The sequence below is a fragment of the Atractosteus spatula genome, chromosome 7, assembly GCF_055471065.1.
Source record: "Atractosteus spatula isolate fAtrSpa1 chromosome 7, fAtrSpa1.hap1, whole genome shotgun sequence".
Lineage (NCBI taxonomy): Eukaryota > Metazoa > Chordata > Actinopteri > Semionotiformes > Lepisosteidae > Atractosteus > Atractosteus spatula.
Genome location: NC_142712.1, coordinates 9831254 through 9852545, shown reverse-complemented (window position 1 = coordinate 9852545; position 21292 = coordinate 9831254). Strand labels below are relative to the sequence as shown.

Here is a 21292-nt window from a genome sequence, read left to right as displayed (position 1 = left end):
AAGGAACAATTCATAGAGGGGGATTATTAGGAGGCCATGATTGGTAAGGGCCAATGGGAAATTTGGCCAGGACACCAGGGTTACACCCCTACTCCTCTCAAGAAATGCCCTGGGATTTTTAATGACCACAGAGAGTCAGGACCTCAGTTTTACATCTCATCCGAAGGATGGCGCCTGTTTACAGTATAGTGTTCCCATCACTATACTGGGGCATTAGGACCCACATGGACTGCAGGGTGAGCATCCCCTGCTGGCCCCACTAACACCTCTTCCAGCAGCAACCTTAGTTTTTCCCAGGAGGTCTCCCATCCAGGTACTGACCAGGCTCACACCTGCTCAGCTTCAGTGGGTTGCCAGCTGTGATTTGCAGGGTGATATGGCTGAATGGATTGTTGGTGCTGGTTGAAATCTTTCAGATTTGCTTACAAACATAAATGTACTTTGGAGTAAATACAAATGTAAAGAAAATATAGTGATACATTATATAAAGCTGGACTACAACTGTGGATTGGTTTAAAATGAAAGGAAGTGGAGGAAGATCATTGCATTGTTATAAATAAGGATCCTTAATTTAAGCACATCTTTAAACAGGAACTGACCTTTATTGTTTTTTTAACCTTTTTTTTAATTTCTGTCTTATTTTTAATGCTACAGGCCATTCCTGCAGTACTTTCCATATCTTAATGTTCTCCAATGATAAACTGACTCTATAATAATTTCCAATGATCGAAAACAACAAGTAAATATTATTTGGTTCAGTTAATTTCCATCAGAATATTTCTATGAATTGACCCAATGCAAAGTTGATTGATATTACTTTCATTAACTGAGAAATATGCATAATTTCATAAATTTTGTTATTATTATGCACAGTAAACAAATGTCATTTTGGATGTGGTATTACTGTACGAACAAATAGATCACTTAGTCATTATGAACTATTTCCAAATGTGACCTGCTTTAGTAATATGGTTAAATGTATTAAAGCCATTAAGTTACTAAATGCAGTTTTACACATATTTTTTATTTTAATTAATATGCTATTTAATGGATTGGTCTTAATATACAAATGTATGTTCTACAATCAATCAACAATGTTTTACTCAATGAACATACTGTATTATGCAATAGAGACTCTCAAATATGGGAGTGGTTATTGCATAATATTTTCAGTAAATACATCTGTAAAACTATCATCTTTAAAATTTCATTTTGGAAACTGATCATAATAAATTAATAGAAAATAATAAAATAATAGAAACTTCTATGAACATAACTTGAACACATCATGCAATATCCGCTCTCACATAGATTCTTGGAAGAGGTCAGATCTAATGTTTTACGATTTCCATTATGCGTATTCAAAACAGGGAGACTACTTTATTGAATCTAAAACACACATAATATTTAAGATTACAAAAAAACTTTTCATCTCTTAAACCATACACAAGTGGACTTACACATCTGGAAGCCAATGTAAAAACAATGAAATTGAAGTATTTCACAGTTCCATAAATTTGAACGTCAATCTCCAAAACAACTATTTCTACAAAGGGACACAACAACTCAATTAGGCAGAGGAGCAACTGCATTGTGTGCAGAAGCAAAGTCTTTTGAGCTTTGGATGAGGATTTCTTATTACTTCCTGAAGCAGCTCTTGCTGCTATTGTTATTTTAATGTAACAAAATACCAGGATGATTCCTATTACAACAAACTCCAGATGTGCCCGGATGATTCTCATGTACTTGTGCCATTCTGTCAGTAATAATATTTCATAGCTGCAGTATGTCTTTCCAGCATAATAACTTGGAGGTGCTGTTGTGATGAAAACGAAGAGATCAATAATGGCGTAGACAGAACTAAGAGCCCAAACGATGAGAATTCCAGCCAGTGTCCTCCTCAGGGTGGAAATGTCCGCGTGTCTCAGTGGCAGGCAGATGGCCACATAGCGCTCCAGACACATCGCAGTGATGACAAACCGGGTTGTGCGGGACAGAACTTCCATAATCATACAGAGTAAAATACAAAATTCCACAGGAAGCAGGATGTTTAAACTGAACTGTAGTGTGACAAAGTCTGTCAAAACCAAAAGAACTGAGTCATTCATTAAGGTGTGTGCGAACAAAATGTAGCGCGTGCTTGCCCAAAAAACCTCTTTTTTGAAAAAAGTGAAGAGCATGAAACAGTTCACACAGAGAAAAATCCCAACCAATATCTGGACAATTACCATCTTCAGCTGGCGAACACCTACGATGGGAGTGAAGAAGAAGTTCTCAGAGCTTACATTGTATTGTGAGGTATTTTGAATCATATTTCACAGCCTGGAGGAGGAAGAAGAGAAAACGTTAGAATACACATCACAAATGTAATGTTAAGAACTATGTCTGTAAGAAAATCAAGCAGGTGTTTTTATTTTCCTTTTTGTTTATTTTTTTCTTCAAATTATATTAATGCTGCTGTACATATCAACCAAGACAATCAACCAGAGATTTTTGTTTCTCTGTGTACTTGTAACAAAACTAAATGTCAAATTTAAAGAACGTTAATGTGCCTCATCCAAATCATTCTGTTTTATTGCTTGGCATTTTAAAACATGAAACATGTTATAATTTAAGATGACATTACATTAAACCACTCTGATCCTCCCCAAAAACAATATGACATTTTTAAAAGACTGTTTGAAGACAGTGTTTTTATAAGCCGTGGTTAACCAATCTCCAGATCTACATTCCCTGAGGAATGATGTTTTGAATATTTCCAAACTGCTGTCAAATCCAATAGAGCCCTTTGAGGGCAACCCTGAGAGCAACCTGGAGAACAATTTGTTCTCATTAATTAAGAACTACAAACATCTAACATGCCAACCCAAGATACAATGCCTAACCTAATTTTAAATTACAACATGAGACTAAATCCCTGTTTCCTAACAGTCCCTGTTTTGTGCTATCTTCACAAAAAACACAAGCTAATTCTTCTACCTGAAAACCTTCGCAGCCTTACTTGTATTTCATATGGAATCTGTCACTAACAAATTAAACTGTTGACACCATTCTACAACAGACATTTCTATTTTTTTAAAAACATTTTTAGTCTTTAAAAAACCTTAGTTTGTTTCAACAGGGAAACTAATGTTAGGTTAGCCTGTACAGTCCCATCCGACAGAGCTTCAGCAGCAAAGGCCAGGAATACAGTGCTGCTGCTCACAGTTTAGCTGAGTCTATGCCTCATGTCCTTCCTGTACGGTGTGATAGAGGCCTTGTTAGCAAGGTTGACCATATCCGCAGGATGAGGAGGCTCGAACCCCATTCAGAAGGAGTGAACCAGGGGGTAGCTGCAAGGAGGAGATGGAGTGGAGGAGGGATGCTTGAGACAAATGCAAAGGGAAGTGCACGGTATGTGTACAGAGATCACAGAAGTAGATTCTGCACCAGTCATCCAGCAGCATAACACAGACGAAACGATATTCTTGCATATAGATCAAATAGATTCTGAGTCAATAAGGCACTCAACTTTTTTTTTCAAACATTACAGTGTGAATATCCCACAAACCTCAGCTCTCCTTTACCCCTGAAGATATTACTAAAAAAAGATCATACACATTTAATAGGAAAATGGCATAAATAAAAACAGATTTGTTTTCAGAAATCAGTTTATTTTTTTGTTGCTAGATGGTTGCATAATAATCATTACTGGTATCAATAAAAAACAATATATTCAGCAGCATATATGTTTCCTCTTCAGGTCATACAAAGTATGACACATACTGATGACTACCTTGACAAACTGCATGATATAGACATAGCAAAACCATTAGAAAACTGTTCAAATACCCTGAAAATATATTGTGCTAAACTTTCAAAAATACAACAAGAAGGGGTGTTACTGTATGAATATCTTATCTAATGAATGATATAGTACATTTTTATTAAACTCAGTTTCACTTACCAAATTAATTCAGCTTTTATTAGGTGACAACAGGTGGCAGACTGTCTCAAATGATGCAATATCATGGTTTAGACTTTTTTCTGTTTGATATGGGTCTTACTTTCTTTGAACTGCAGGTAAAATAATATTTAAAAAGTGGACGAAAGCTCTCGTCTCTCAGACCGTATATAAGTGGACTTAAACATCTGGGAAGGATGAGAAGAACCACAAAGTTGAGGTACCGCAGGTGAATGAAGACAGACACAGTCATCTTTGCTAACAAGGCCTCTATCACACCGTACAGGAAGGACGTGAGGCACAGACTCAGCTGAACTGCGTGCAGCAGCACTGTATTCCTGGCCTTTGTTGCTGAAGCTCTGTCAGAGGAGACTGACCTGGCCTCCAACATTATTGCTGCATATGTGTAAAGGAGAATGACTCCTACTGCTACAAAATATATGGAAGTGATTGCAATTTTCGTATCCACTTGCCATTTTGTCTTGAGCATGTTCTCCCGTGTGCAAAATACTGATGTTAAGAAAAATGAGGGGTCTGTGATTAAAATACCAATCACGTCAGTTGCTTGATTTATTGAGCCAAAAAACCAGATCACACATACAGCCAATATTGTCCGTTTAGGAGTCATTATTTCACTGTGTCTCAGAGGGAAGCAGATGGCTATGTAGCGCTCAAGACACATGAGAGCAAGGTTCAGAGGGGAGCTGTAAAAGGTGGTACTGGACATAATCACAATGACGGCGCACACAGCCCTGACTATGTGCAGATATGCTACTGCAAAGATGTACAGCAGGACACTGGTCAGCAGCTGGACGGAGTCGTTGAAGAGCATGTGGGCAAACAGGATGTAGCGGGAAGACTCTCTGAAGGTGCTTTTGCTCCTCAGGGTGAACAGCATGATGCCGTTCACATAGATGAAGAAAAAACATGCTGACACAGCTAGAGCCACTTTCAATCCGAACACCCAGTCCACTTCTATCCTGATTTCTTGTTGGTGCACTATGTTGTTCTCCGCTAATGAAATATTTGACATCTCTATCATTTCCATAGGCAATTTCCCTGTAAAAAAAAACATAAAATAGTTGTAAGTACTATATGTTTTTCAAGCACGGGTGGAAATGGTGTCAAGAATGGTGTATTGTTTTTAAACTGTTCTACAAGTTCTGTTCTACAACCAGTTTAAAAATGTGTCCACAGTCTATTTCCTACTTCACATCCTACAGCTCAGTACATATACCTCCACAGCTTTCACCTGTATCATTGCTCTCTTAATTTGCTGAAGAAAATTACAAATATGAGAAATGAGCAATTAAACATGTGCCCTTTTATCCAGACCTCTTCCTGGTGAGGCTTCAGGAAGCCTGGGCCTGTCTCAGACTACCCTACACTGCACTGTCTACAGCAGAGCAGATGTGTCCTTTTACCCTTATTAATACAAGACTGATAATGGTATCTAATAGATTAAGTGAATAATAAAATTGCAATTAAGAAAAGTACATTTCATTACTTATTCTACAGAATTAAAGTTTAATGTGTAAATTAAAGACACAAATGACAATATCTTTGTTGTGTCTGTTGGTAAACAGTAGCATAGCAAAGCATACAGTACCTGCCAGCACCTCCTCTAGGTGATGAAGTAAAGAAGCATCTTCTCTTTGGCAAGTGTGTCTAAAATACGATTCATGGAATCATGTGATTTCTTGACATCACTTCGGCAATACCAGGGGTATACAGTCCTGAGAGGTGCCTTGACAGCAAAGTGACAGGAGAGGTGATTAATGTTTTAAGAGCTGAAGATCTAAAATGACAGCTGACAGAAGTGTGTTAATGAGCCCCAGTGGCACCGGTCTAGGGAAGCCTTAAGGGACTGGGAACACTGGAGAAAGCAGGAGAATCAGAATAGCGTTCAGAGCACTTTTGAGTGTCACTTTCAATTACAAAAATTACACATCATCTCTTTAATATGGAGTGTGTGTCTTTAGAACTTTTGGTAACGTGCTGAATAGCAATATGAAGCATAAAAATACTCAGGAAGTCTGAGTCTGTAATTCAGTTATATCGTATATATTTGCATTTATGAATAGGAGCACTTATTTTAAAGTTTTTTTCTCAATAATCTTGTTTTCTCATAAAGCTCTAATAACAAAAAGATTTGAGTAAATATGGGTGATAGTAATATGAAACTTAAGAAGCTGTGAAGGCAAGGTCCACACTTTATGCGTTTTGGAACATGAGGGCAACCTTAGAGAGACATATTCCTTAGTCATTAGACACCATTTCCTTAGTTCCATAGAACTACAAGTTGCAAGTCTTTCTATAATGTCTGTCCAAAGTTCACAGTACAAAGATACTTTTTTCACATGGTTCAAATAGCAAACAGCAGTCTATTAAATCAGTAGGTAAAGTGAGACAGAAGTGTCACATCCCCGATCTCACTAGATTTATGTCCTCCTGTTATCAATGTAATGAATAAATGGTCTTTTCTTGTTGGATAATATACAAATAAATGCCAGTTAATTAATGCACTTTTGATACTTGTACTGTGTACTGTGTACTACAGTATATAAACTGCATTCATTCAATTATTCAATTTTAATTGTTACAGTGATGACTCAGATGGATGTACTTATGTCTATTTTCTAGATCTAATTTATATCATAAATTCAAATTAATTAGGATAGTGTCAATGGATATGATAGTAATCTGTCAAATCAATCATTTGTGTTTGGGTATTTTTTGACAATTGTAGGCCTATATAGCAAAGTATGTAAACGCTCACACTGGACTGTCAGAAGGGATAATAAATACACATAAATGAACATTAAAAAGTGGTTATTAAACATTGTCCATATTTTCTCCCAATTGTATATGTGAAAACAGAGTAAGGAAGAAAATCAAAGTCACCACTGCTCCTTGAATCTTCCTTTTGAAAGGTAGATGTTTTCTCCTTTGGTATTTATTAATGTCTTAATTTGATTGAAATATGTTGTTATTTATTAATTTGTAATTCAAAGGTTGTTGCATGTTCAACATGGACAGGATTAAGATAAGGAACATGAATACTTATGTAACAGTACATACTGTAATCTGTATGTAAAACATAGTATGCATAAGTAACAAGTAATAGCATAAAAAGTCTGTAAAATTAATAAGAAATGCTCTTCAGCAGTAACTAAAATTCAATTCAGACCTTTGTAAAAGTTTCACACATTAGGTTTGTGTGTCACACACAAGAATCTGTTGTCGTTCAGGTTGCTTTTATGTTAAATATAAGGAATACAGTGCTGCTGCACTCAGTTCAGCTGGGTCTGTGTCTCACGTCCTTCCTGTACGGTGTGATAGAGGCCTTGTTAGCAAGGATGACTGTGTCTGTCTTCATTCACCTGCGGTACCTCAACTTTGTTGTTCTTCTCATCCTGTGACGATGTTTAATCCCACTTATATATAGTCTGAGAGACAAGAGCTTCTGCCAACTATTTAAATATTATTTTTTATGCTGCCTAAAAAAGTAAGACCCACTTCAAACAGAATATAATACAAGCCTGTCAGTTAATTTAGCCTTCTGATATACAGTATGATCTTAGAAGAGAATTACACCACTTGAGGCAGTCACCCATCTGAAATCAGGTCATTTGAACTATATTTTAAAAGCAGAGTTCCTCTGGTAAGTAAAGCTGATTTTAACAAATGTTGATGTATCTTTTAAATAACTTTTTCCAACAGGAATATTTTAGCCCTTCCTGCTGTGCCCATAAAGATTTAACACACATTTTCAGGGTAACTGTGAAGATTTCCAAGGATTCTGCTGTACCTGTCCTATGTATTTAGACTGATAGCAGAACAACAACTTGACAATGACATCCATATTCAAAATCTGTGCGTCTGTGTAAGGCTCCTCATTCAGTGTTATTCTCATGTTCTTCACATGTTTGGGTATAGGGCCTATTTCATCATAAACATCTTAATTAAACACGGAGCTCGATATTAATAAGCACCTGAGAGTTTCAGTACAGACTCCATTTTAAGGTTAAAGAAGTTCAACAATGTTTTGCTCACAGATAAAGAAAAGTTCAATCTAACTTTTTGTTTTTGGATGACACTCTTGTGGCTGAGTTCAGCCAAGGAGGAAACAGGTACTACAGTGTGTGAGACAGCCTCTTCCTGGCTTTCTGCTCTTTCATGCATGACATCAAAGGCATCCTACCTAAATGATTATTAATGAACATGGACTAATGTCCAGTATCTGACCTCCGGCCCTGTGGGGATGAATATCTTTACAGACTAATCCTTGTCATTTAAAGTAACTTCATTACATAGAAATCCATTGGCTTTATCGGTGGATCATGTGATGGGTAGGCTTCAGTTTTTAAAATCTAGGTTGTAAAACTTGCGTAACTAAATATATCTTGTAGCTGCAACACCAGAGTTGACTATTTCAGCACTAGAAGCACCTTTACAAGCATCTGTCACGATCGTAAACCCCTCCTCTTAAGGACGCTCCAGCCCTTCCTTGTTCAGTACCCTGCACACGCCTCTGGTTCCTGTCCCCCGTCCTATAAAAGCCGGGTGCTCACTCTGTTCCAGGCTCTGCACTGGTTCCCATGCCAGGCGAGTCCGGGACCTGGAAGCACCTGGTCCAGTCAAGGTTTTAAAGTTCCCTTTCCTGCCGGTTCCGACCCGGTTCCAGTTTTAATTCTGTTTGTCTTGGATGGACCGCCCGGTTCTGGATTTTGCCTCATCTCGGATTCCCCATTGGACTCAGTTTTGGACTGTTTGCCTTGGCCACACCTTCCCCGAACACCAGCGCACTATGGACACGCCCCCTGTTTTCATTCCCGACTCCTGCATGCTTTTTTCCACGTTTTCCTCACTCTACCCCGGATTGTGTTGTCTGCATAAGGTCCGGAAAGAATGCTTTCGTGACAGCATCAACATAATAACTAACCCTATGTGCAAAAAAAAAATTTCCTATGGATTTGTTAAGCACAAAACCAGGGATTTACATGGTTAAACCATGTTTAAGTGTCCAACCTCTTCTACAATTATGGCACATTTTCTTACTCTTTAAGGTATCTATATCTGAGGAATAGTAGAGAAGAGTAGAGTAGTTTATTGCCATATGTACACATACATTGGAATTCTTAATTCCAATAAACGGAATAAACGGAAGAAGCTGACACATTAGACAAGATTATGTTAATGTTGTGTTAGACACTTCACTGGACGCAAAACATTTACCAGACAAAAATAAAACAAACATAAATAACAAGAGGCTTTCAAAAGGCAGATCCTGTACAGAACATGCCCCATTCATGCCAGTTCAAATTTAGACTATGCCATTCACGAAGAGCTATTCTGAGTACTGAGGGGCAGAGTGATTGATATGAAAATGTAATTTTTTTTAACAGGAATTTAAAAACAAACCTCAAAGCCAATGGATACACTTTCGGTTGTCCAGGTCACACCTTAGAATCTTTGGTTTAACAGGGGCAAACAATTCTCAAATTAAACTGGAAGCACACAAGCGCATTCCCACATCCCAAATTGATCTCCTGTGCTTAATTTGTTGCTGACAGATTCCATGTGAATTCACAATTTTTCACAAGGGTTTTCACGTCAAACAACTATTTTGTGAATTGTCTGTTATTAGCAAATTAGAAAACAGGCATTTTGTCTTGCATGGTAATTAACACTTGGGATAGACTTTGTATCTTGGGTTGACATGTTAGGTGGTTGTGGTTCCTAATTAATGAAAACAAACTTGCTCTCGAAGGGCTCTAGTGGATTTGAAAATATTCAAAACATCATTCTTCAGAGAATGTAGATCTGCATGTTTGATAAGTATATAAACACTATCTTCAAAGAGTCTTTGGAAAAATACCATATATTGTTTGAGGATCAGAGTGCTTAATGAATGTAATACAATATTAAGTGGCGCTAATATTATCTGCAGAAAAGAAATGAAAAAGATTAATTGTTTAATCGCTTAATTTCCTTACAGATTTCATAAATATACACCTGTGAAGTGTCTTATCTTTTCTCTTCCTCCTTCTCCAGGTTATGAAATATGATTCAAAACTCCTCTCAATTTAATTTAAGCACTGAAAACATTATTTTGACTATTAGTGTAACTGTTCAACAGCTGAAGATGGTAATTATCCAGATGCTGGTTGCGATTTTTCTTTGTGTGAACTGTTTCATGCTCTTCACATTTTTCAAAAAAGAGGTTTTTCGGACAACCACACGCTACATTTTGTTTGCACACACCTTACTGAATGACTCAGTTCTTTTGTTATTGACAGACCTTGTGGCACTGCAGGTATATTTAAACATCCTGATTCCGGTGGAATTTTGTATTTTACTCTGCATGATAATGGAAGTTCTCTCCCGCACAACCCGGTTTGTCATCACTGCGATGTGTCTGGAGCGCTATGTGGCCATTTGCCTGCCACTGAGACACGCGGACATTTCCACCCTGAGGAGGACACTGGCTGGAATTCTCTTCATCTGGGCTCTTAGTTCCTTGTATGTCATTATTGATCTCTTCATTTTCAGTGCTACAGCACCTCCAAGTTATTATGCAGAAGAGACATTCTGCCGCTATGAAATATTATTACTGACAGAATGGCACACCTATATGAGAGCCATTCTGTCAAATTTGGATTTTGTTGTAATAGGAATTATCCTGGTATTTTGCTACATTAAAATAACAATAGCAGCAAGAGCTGCTTCAGGAGACAATAAAAAATCCTCATCCAAAGCTCAAAAGACTTTGCTTCTGCACACAATGCAGTTGCTCCTCTGCCTAATTGAGATGTTGTGTCCCTTTGTAGAAATAGTTGTTCTGGAGATTGACTTTCAGATTTTTGTAAGTGTAAGATATTTTCATTTTATTGCTTTTACATTGGCTTCCAGATGTTTAAACCCTCTTGTTTATGGTTTACGGGATGAATTCTTTTTTGCCACACTGAAATATTTTGCATGTTTTAGATTAAAGAAAACTGTGTCTCCCCACTTTGTATACACATAGTGACAACTGTAAAACACTGTATCTGTGTTCTAACAAATAATGCAAGGTTGTTCAGTGAGTAAAAGATTCTATCATCTTTAAAATTGCATTAAGCAAATTGAAGAATATCATTTTTTATAATAAACCCAATTGATGAAATATTAGGCTGTGGTATTTAAAAAATACATGTAAAACTGCATTTGCAAACTAAGTGGCTTTAGTACATTTAACATAAATTACATTTTAGTATATTTAACCATATTACTAAACTATAAATCTATTTTTCTAATTAATAATCTAGTTGTTCTGAATACTGTATCAGGAATGAGGAGTGTTCACTGTGCATAATAGTTACTGAAGCTCACAAAATTATGCAGCATTATTTATCATTTAAGAAAAGTAATAAAAATCAACATTACATTGACAAAAAACAGTATCTAAAACATCAATAAATAGATCCTCAAGGAAATTATGAACAAAATAAATATTTGTACTTTTTGTATTATTGTACTATAATTTCACTATTACCTCTAATTTGGTGGAATCTGTTGAAATACAATTATTTAAATTTAGTATAGAGGCTGTTTCTCATTCGAGGACATTAAGATATAGTAGTGTCCTGTAGCAGTACTACAAAATATGATACACAGTAAAATAGCTCAGTTGCTGTTTAAAGAATCATTTGAGATCAGCTCAAGTTAAGCATCCTTACTTACATCAAAGCAATTATCTTCCACCCCTTTTTAACATCAGCACATCAAGATTTGTAGCCCAGCTTTAAATATTGCATAACTTCATGTATCTATATAATTTATATTTACACTGAAGTGCATTTCTCTTTGGTAGTCAAGCCTATGGTTTCCAGCCAGCACAGACAAGCCTTTCAGAACTATACTACACATAAACTTCTGTGTTCATGTTTAGTTTTTTTCTCCTCCTCCTCCTTCTCCTCTTTTTTTTTTCTTCACAGGTTGCTGTTGCAATAAGACAAAAAAAGAAAGTTTCAATTATTGTTTAATATTAGGAGCATGACCAGTGTTAGGGAAGGGTCATACTAAAGTGACAGCTGGGAAATATGTCAAACACTGTGCACATAATAAGTAATGGCAGAAAAAAATGTAAAATTAGGAAACAAGCACTTTGCAGCACTAAAGACCTGTGTTCAACTCCTGGGTATCTTAATGGAGTATGTATTGTAATGCAGATTTCAGAAAACAGGCCCAGCAGTATGAATTAAGCTTGTTTTCATTAACTGGAAACCGCTAAGAGCTAGCATTACAACCCAAGATACAAGGTCTAACACAGTTTTAAATTTGTACATGAAACTACATTTCTGTTTCTTAATTTGTTAGTTACACAAACTTTGCTGTGCAAACTAGTGCTTTTAATTAAAATACTGAAAATCTAGGTGCCCTATTTATATAGTAGAAATAAAATTATAGATGTGGCTGATTTTGTCCTTTTTGTAGTAGCTATTTCACAAGAGACATGACAACAAACTTCAGAGGGGAGTTGTAAAAGGTGGTCCTATAATCACACTGTCAGCACACCCTAACCAAGTACAAATATGCTGTTGTGAAGAAGTAGAGATTTGTTGCAGACCAAATGGCAAATAGGATGCAGAGGGAAGACTCTCTGAAAATGGTTTTGCTCCACAAAACAAAAGAAAACAAAAAATCATGGTGACACAACTGGAGACATTTTTACTTTAAACACCCAATCCACATTTATCTTGATCTCTTCCACAAAGTTCATCCCCTCTAATGAAATAATTGTCATCTTTGTTTTCTCAAAAGGGCGTTTCCTAATAATTAATATTTGTATTAAAAAAGTCTATGGAAGTCTTTTGAAAGCACGGGTCTTGATTCTCTCTGGAAATGGTGACAACATTAGTATTTTGTTTGAAACTGTTTATTAATTTTGTGCTAAGACCAGCATAAAAATGTGTTTCAAGTCTATTTCTTACTTCTTTTCCTTTAACTTAATACATCTCCCCAGCCTCAGCCTTTGTCATTGCTCTCTTAATTTGCTCAAGAAAATGAAATAATATGACAGGTGGCAAATTAGTCATTAAAAAACATGTGACCTCAGGTTTCAGCACGCCTGGGCCTGTCCCCGAGCACAAAATGCCAGTCACACAACTGGGCTTCCCCGAGATGAGAATCCAGTACAGTGCAGGACATTGTGTCCATTTTCCTTTATTAATACAAGACAGATCATGGCACCTCTGTGTGGGTGATGAACCTGCACAGACAGGTGGCAGAGGTACTTTAATCAGCCACAGTGTCTCTCATCTGGGGAAGCCTTAAGGGACTGGGAATACTGGAAACAGCAGGAGAATGATAACACTGTTTCAGACAATGGTGAGTGTCACTTTCCGTTCCAAGGAGGGATATGTAATTTGAACAATTAATAGGTTTATTCCATGCTGAAAAGAGAAGAAAGAAAGCACAATGTTTCGGCCGTGGAGTCTTTTCACGTGTGAGTAAGACAGGGCAGTAAGCAAAGATAATGTAGCACAGAAGAACCAAAGCTGGGAGAGAGGAGGAGCGGGAGGCGGGAGCAGGGGAGATGGGATATGAAATTTACTGAATATCGAGTGTGGAGATGTTGTGTGTCTTCAGTGTCTTTGGCAACATTTTCAATATTAATATAGAACATTAAAGCAGCTCAGAATGCTGTGTGTATAACTCAGTAATGTAGTAAATCTTTTGATTTATGATTTTGAGCTCTTATTTCAGTTGTCATAAGTTTGCTGCAGGAAGAGATGAGTGGAGCCAGTAGGGGCCGCTCACCCTGCAGTGTGTGGGGGTCTGTTTAGGCCCTAATGCCCCAGTATATTGACAGGGACACTGTACTGTAAAAAGGTAAACAACAGTTCAATTAAGCAGAGGATCAACTGCATTGTACAGAAGCAAAGTCTTTTGAGCTCTGTTTTATGGCAGTTGGAGTCATTCTCTTTTACACATATGCAGCAGTAATGTTGGAGGCCAGGTCAGTCTCCAGTAACAGAGCTTCAGCAACAAAGGCCAGGAATACAGTGCTGCTGCACGCAGTTCAGCTGAGTCTGTGCCTCACGTCCTTCCTGTACGGTGTGATAGAGGCCTTGTTAGCAAGGATGACTGTGTCTGTCTTCATTCACCTGCGGTACCTCAACTTTGTTGTTCTTCTCATCCTGTGATGATGTTTAATCCCACTTTTACTGTATACAGTCTGAGAGACTGTCACGACTGTAGTCCCTCCCCCCTTAAGGGCGCTCCGGCCCTTTCACTTTGGACTTGATTTTGTGTACCTGTCTCCTGTTCCCCGTCCACCTTAAAAACCAGGCGCTGACATTAATCCTGCCTCTGCATCTGTTCTCCGTATCGTGCGAGTCCGGGACCTGGAAGCGTCTGGTCCCGTTTAGGTTTTAATCTCTGTTCCCATTCCCTTTCCGCCGGTTCCGACCCGGTTCATGTTTTTAATTCCTTGTTGGATGGATCACCTGGCCATGGACTTATTCTTGTGTTTTTGGATTGTTCGCCTCGGCCACACCTCCCCCGTGCACCAGCTCACTTTGGACACCGCCCCCGTTTTCATCCCCGTATTCCTGCATGATCTGTTTCCTAATGTTTCCTCACAATTATGGATTGTGTCGTCTGCATAGGGTCCGGAAAGAACTGATCGTTACAGAGCCGAGAGCTTCTGCCAACTATTTAAATATTATTTTTTATGCTGCCTAAAAAAGTAAGACCCACATGAAACAGAATATAATACAGGCCTGCCAGTTAATTTAGCCTTCTGATATATGATCTTAGAAGAGAATTAAACCACTTGAGGCAGTAACCCATCTGAAATCAGGTCATTTGAACTATATTTTAAAAGCAGAGTTCCTCTGGTAAGTAAAGCTGATTTTAACAAATGTTGATGTATCTTTTAAATAACTTTTTCCAACAGGAATATTTTAGCCCTTCCTGCTGTGCTTATAAGGATTTAACACACATTTTCAGGGTAACTGTGAAGATTTGTAAGGATTCTGCTGTACCTGTGCTATGTATTTAGACTGATTGCAGAACAACAACTTGACAATGACATCCATATTCAAAATCTGTGCGTCTGTGTAAGGCTCCTCATTCAGTGTTATCCTCATGTTCTTCACATTTTTGGGTAGGAGGCCTATTTCATCATAAGCAAAACACCTTAATTAAACACGGAGCTCACTATTAATAATAAATGAAGTCTTCACTCCCTTTTCCTATAAATTAAGCACCTGGGAGTTTCAGTGCTGACTTCATTTTAAGGTTAAAGAAGTTCAACAATGTTTTGCTCACAGATAAAGAAAAGTTCATTCTAACTTTTTGTTTTTGGATGACACTCTTGTGGCTGAGTTCAGCCAAGGAGGAAACAGGTACTACAGTGTGAGAGACAGCCTCTTCCTGGCTTTCTGCTCTTTCATGTATGACATCAAAGGCATCCTACCTAAATGATTATTAATGAACATGGACTCACGTCCAGTATCTGACCTCTGGCCCTGTGGGGATGAGTATCTTTACAGACTAATCCTTGTCATTTAAAGTAACTTCATTACATAGAAATCCATTGGCTTTATCGGTGGATCATGTGATGGGTAGGCTTCAGTTTTTAAAATCTAGGTTGTAAATCTTGCATAACTAAATATATGCTGTAGCTGCAACACCAGAGTTGACTATTTCACCAATAGAAGTGCCATTACAAGCATCAACATAATAACTAACCCTATGTGCACAAAAAACATTTGCTATGGATTTGTGAAGCACAAAACCAGGGATTTACATGGTTAAATCTAAGTGTCCAACTCCTGCTACAATTATGGCCTTAATTCTTAATTCCAATAAACGGAATAAACGGAAGAAGCTGACACATTAGACAAGATTATGTTAATGTTGTGTTAGACACTTCACTGGACGCAAAACATTTACCAGACAAAAATAAAACAAACATAAATAACAAGAGGCTTTCAAAAGGCAGATCCTGTACAGAACATGCCCCATTCATGCCAGTTCAAATTTAGACTATGCCATTCACGAAGAGCTATTCTGAGTACTGAGGGGCAGAGTGATTGATATGAAAATGTAATTTTTTTTGACAGGAATTTAAAAACAAACCTCAAAGCCAATGGATACACTTTCGGTTGTCCAGGTCACACCTTAGAATCTTTGGTTTAACAGGGGCAAACAATTCTCAAATTAAACTGGAAGCACACAAGCGCATTCCCACATCCCAAATTGATCTCCTGTGCTTAATCTGTTGCTGACAGATTCCATGTGAATTCACAATTTTTCACAAGGGTTTTCACGTCAAACGACTATTTTGTGAATTGTCTGTTATTAGCAAATTAGAAAACAGGCATTTTGTCTTGCATGGTAATTAACACTTGGGATAGACTTTGTATCTTGGGTTGACATGTTAGGTGGTTGTGGTTCCTAATTAATGAAAACAAACTTGCTCTCGAAGGGCTCTAGTGGATTTGAAAATATTCAAAACATCATTCTTCAGAGAATGTAGATCTGCATGTTTGATAAGTATATAAACACTATCTTCAAAGAGTCTTTGGAAAAATACCATATATTGTTTGAGGATCAGAGTGCTTAATGAATGTAATACAATATTAAGTGGCACTAATATTCTCTGCAGAAAAAAAAACGAAAAAGATAAATCATGCTTAATTTCCTTATAGATTTCATAACTATACACCTGTGAAGTGTCTTCAAATCTTTTCTCTTACTACAGGTTATGAAATATGATTCAAAACTCCTCTCAATATAATTTAAGCACTGAAAACATTATTTTGACTACCAGTGTAACTGTTCAACAGCTGAAGACGGTAATTATCCAGTTGCTGGTTGTGATTTTTCTCTGTGTGAACTGTTTCATGCTCTTCATTTTTTTCAAAAAAGAGGTTTTTCGGACAACCACACGCTACATTTTGTTTGCGCAAACCTTACTGAATGACTCAGTTCTTTTGTTATTGACAGACCTTGTGGCACTGCAGGTATATTTAAACATCCTGATTCCGGTGGAATTTTGTATTTTACTCTGCATGATTATGGAAGTTCTCTCCCGCACAACCCCGTTCATCATCACTGCGATGTGTCTGGAGCGCTATGTGGCCATCTGCCTGCCACTGAGACATGCGGACATTTCCACCCTGAGGAGGACACTGGCTGGAATTCTCTTCATCTGGGCTCTTAGTTCCTTGTATGTCATTATTGATCTCTTCATATTAACCGCTATAGCACCTCCAAGTTATTATGAAGAAAAGACATTCTGCCGCTATGAAATATTATTACTGACAGAATGGCACACCTATATGAGAGCCATTCTGTCAAATTTGGAATTTGTTGTAATAGGAATTATCGTGGTATTTTGCTACATTAAAATAATGTCAGTAGCAAGAGCTGCTTCAGGAGATAATAAAAAATCCTCATCCAAAGCTCAAAAGACTTTGCTTCTGCACACAATGCAGTTGCTCCTCTGCGTAATTGAGATGTTGTGTCCCTTTGTAGAAATAGTTGTTCTGGAGATTGACTTTCAGATTTTTGTAAGTGTAAGATATTTCCATTTTATTGCTTTTACATTGGCTTCCAGATGTTTAAACCCTCTTGTTTATGGTTTACGGGATGAATTCTTTTTTGCCGCACTGAAATATTATGCATGTTTTAGATTAAAGAAAACTGTGTCTCCCCACTTTGTATACACATAGTGACAACTGTAAAACACTGTATCTGTGTTCTAACAAATAATGCAAGGTTGTTCAGTGAGTAAAAGATTCTATCATCTTTAAATTGCATTAAGCAAATTGAAGAATATCATTTTTTATAATAAACCCAATTGATGAAATATTAGGCTGTGGTATTTAAAAAAATAAATGTAAAACTGCATTATGCATCATTACTTATCATTTAATAAAAGTAATAATAATCAACTTTACATTGACAAAAAAACAGTATCTAAAACATCAATAAATAGATCCTCAAGGAAATTATGAACACAATATTATATTTGTACTATAATTTCAATAATAACTCTAATTTGATGGAATCTGTTGAAATCCAATTATTTAAATTTAGTATAGGGGCAGTTTCTCATTCGAGGATATTAAGATATAGTAGTGTCCTGTAGCAGTACTACAAAATATGATACACAGTAGAATAGCTCAGTTGCTGTTTAAAGAATCATTTGAGATCAGCTCAAGTTAAGCATCCTTACTTACATCGAAGGAATTAGCTTCCACCCCTTTTTTAACATTATGCACATCAAGATTTGTAGCCCAGCTTTAAATATTGCATAACTTCATGTATCTATATCATTTATATTTACACTGAAGTGCGTTTCTCTTTGGTAGTCAAGCCTATGGTTTCCAGCCAGCACAGACAAGCCATTCAGAAATATACTACACATAAACTTCTGTGTTCATGTTTAGTTTTTTCCTCATCCTCCTCCTTCTCCTTTGTCTCCTTTCTCTCTTTTTTTTTTCTTAACAGGTTGTTGTTGCAATAAGACAAAACAAGAAAGTTTCAATTCTTGTTTAATATTAGGACCATGACCAGGGTTAGGGAAGGGTCATACTTAAGTGACAGCTGGGAAATATGTAAAACACTGTGCACATAATAAGTAACGGCAGAAAAAAATGTAAAATTAGGAAACGAGCACTTTGCAGCACTAAAGACCTGTGTTCAACTCCTGGGGTGCTATCTTAATGGAGTATGTATTGCAATGCAGATTTTAGAAAACAGGCCCGGCAGTATGAATTAAGCTTGTTTTCATTAACTGGAAACCGCTAAGAGCTAGCATTGCAACCCAAGATACAAGGTCTAACACAGTTTTAAATTTGTACATGAAACTACATTTCTGTTTCGTAATTTGTTAGTTACACAAACTTTGCTGTGCAAACTAGTGCTTTTAATTAAAATACTGAAAATCTAGGTGCCCTATTTATATAGTAGAAATAAAATTATAGATGTGGCTGATTTTGTCCTTTTTGTAGTAGCTATTTCACAAGAGACATGACAACAAACTTCAGAGGGGAGTTGTAAAAGGTGGTCCTATAATCACACTGTCAGCACACCCTAACCAAGTACAAATATGCTGTTGTGAAGAAGTAGAGATTCGTTGCAGACCAAATGGCAAATAGGATGCAGAGGGAAGAGTCTCTGAAAATGGTTTTGCTCCACAAAACAAAAGAAAACAAAAAATCATGGTGACACAACTGGAGACATTTTTACTTTAAACACCCAATCCACGTTTATTTTGATCTCTTCCAAAAAGTTCATCCCCTCTAATGAGATAATTGTCATGAGTTTCCTAATAATTAATATTTGTATTAAAAAAGTCTATGGAAGTCTTTTGAAAGCACAGGTCTTGTATCTCTCTGGAAATGGTGACAACATTAGTGTTTTGTTTTAAACTGTTTATTAATTTTGTGCTAAGACCAGCATAAAAATGTGCTCCAAGTCTATTTCTTACTTTTTTTCCTATAGCTTAATACATCTCCCCAGCCTCAGCCTTTGTCATTGCTCTCTTAATTTGCTCAAGAAAATGACATAATATGACAGGTGCCAAATTAGTCATTAAAAACATGTGACCTCATCCTGGTGAGGTTTCAGCACGCCTGGGCCTGTCCCCGAGCACAAAATGCCAGTCACACAACTGGGCTTCCCCGAGATGAGAATCCAGTACAGTGCAGGACATTGTGTCCATTTTCCCTTATTTACACAAGACAGATCATGGCACCTCTGTGTGGGTGATGAACCTGCACAGACAGGTGGCAGAGGTGCTTTAATCAGCCCCAGTGGCTCTCATCTGGGGAAACCTTAAGGGACTGGGAACACTGGAAACAGCAGGAGAATGATAACACTGTTTACAGACAGTGGCGAGTGTCACTTTCCGTTCCAAGGAGGGATATGTAATTTGAACAATTAATAGGTTTATTCCATGCTGAAAAAAGAAGAAAGAAAGCACAACGTTTCGGCCGTGGATCCTTTTCAAGTGTGAGTAAGACAAGGTAGTAAGCAAAGATAATGTAGCACAGAAGAACCAAAGCTGGGAGAGAGGAGGAGCGGGAGGCAGGAGCAGGGGAGATGGGATATTTAGTTTACTGAATATCGAGTGTGGAGATGTTGTGTGTCTACAGTGTCTTTGGCAACATGTTCAATATTATTATAGAACATTAAAGCAGCTCAGAATGCTGTGTGTATAACTCAGTAATGTAGTAAATCTTTTGATTTATGATTTTGAGCTCTTATTTCAGTTGTCATAAAGCTTGAATAACAACAAGGCCAAAATCAACAAGATTTGGGGACACGTGGGGTACAATGGCCAGCAGCCATGTCACTCTGTAACTCATAACTCACTGCCGGTGTGAGCCTGGTCAGTACGTGGATGGAAGACCTCCTGGGAAAGCTAAGGTTGCTGCTGGAAGAGATGAGTGGAGCCAGTAGGGGGCACTCACCCTGCAGTCTGTGTGGGCTCTAATGCCCTAATGTGATGGGGCACTGTACTGTAAAAAGGTGCCATCCTTCGGATGAGACATTAAACCGACTTTCTATACTCATTAAAAATCCCAGGGCTTTTCTCAAAAAGAGCAGAGGTGCTACCCCGGCATCCTGGCTAAATTTCCCATTGGTCTTTACCAATCATGGCCTCCTAATAATCCCCATTTATGAAGTGGCTTCATCACTCTGTTCTTCTCCCCACTTATAACTCATTTGTGGTGAGCATACTGGTGCACTATGGCTGCCGTTGCATCATGCATGTGGGGCTACACACTGGTGGTGGTGGAGGGGAGTCCCCATTACATGTAAAAGCCCTTTGAGTGGAGTTTCCTGAAAACTATTTATCATTATAATTTGGCCCAGTCCCTGGTGTGTCCTCTGTGGTCCACCCCTGACATCACAACCCTGGCTCAGCCCGGCCTCAGGAGTGGGCCGCCCTGACAGCGCTTGTCCAGTTCATCCCGTTCTCCAGAGAAGATTTCTCTGAAAGCGCGTCTAATCCGGACCACTTCCAAACGTCCACTTCTGGTGCTCTCCTTGCCAGACCGCCCCGCCAGCTGCCTGACCCCAGGCCCTGCCCCTGATTCTCCTCCCTCTATCTGTCCCGGCAGAGCAGAGTCCATTCTGTAGCGCGTCAGTCAATAACCGTGGACAATGACACCCATTGTCTCGAGTCTTTAACTTCTCCTGTTCCACCCCTGTCATCCTGATGGGCAGCAAGGCGTAACACTGTCCTATTGGAATGACATGAAAAACATGTTTGTTTTTGAGAACAACCTTTAGCTGTCATATTTCCCTAAGAGCTAAGTAATAATTATTACGTAGAAC

General features: G+C 37.9%; 1 protein-coding gene and 2 pseudogenes across 1 annotated transcript; 2 read left to right on the top strand and 1 right to left on the bottom strand.

Annotated features, from left to right (window-relative positions):
- Positions 1 to 4007: 4007 nt before the first annotated feature.
- Positions 4008 to 4976, bottom strand: LOC148830403 (odorant receptor 131-2-like). Its single transcript, XM_088919879.1, has one exon. The coding sequence runs from the start codon at positions 4974 to 4976 to the stop codon at positions 4008 to 4010; it is 969 nt and encodes a 322-aa protein (XP_088776005.1).
- A 5382-nt stretch (positions 4977 to 10358) lies between these two features.
- LOC148830402 (odorant receptor 131-2 pseudogene) lies at positions 10359 to 10973 on the top strand (annotated as a pseudogene).
- Positions 10974 to 16842: 5869 nt separating this feature from the next.
- On the top strand, positions 16843 to 17673 carry LOC148830401 (odorant receptor 131-2 pseudogene; annotated as a pseudogene).
- Positions 17674 to 21292: the final 3619 nt, after the last annotated feature.

Excerpts from the sequence above, each read along its gene's own strand:
- LOC148830403 (XM_088919879.1), bottom strand. The coding sequence starts at position 4,976 with ATGTCAAATATTTCATTAGCGGAGAACAACATAGTGCACCAACAAGAA.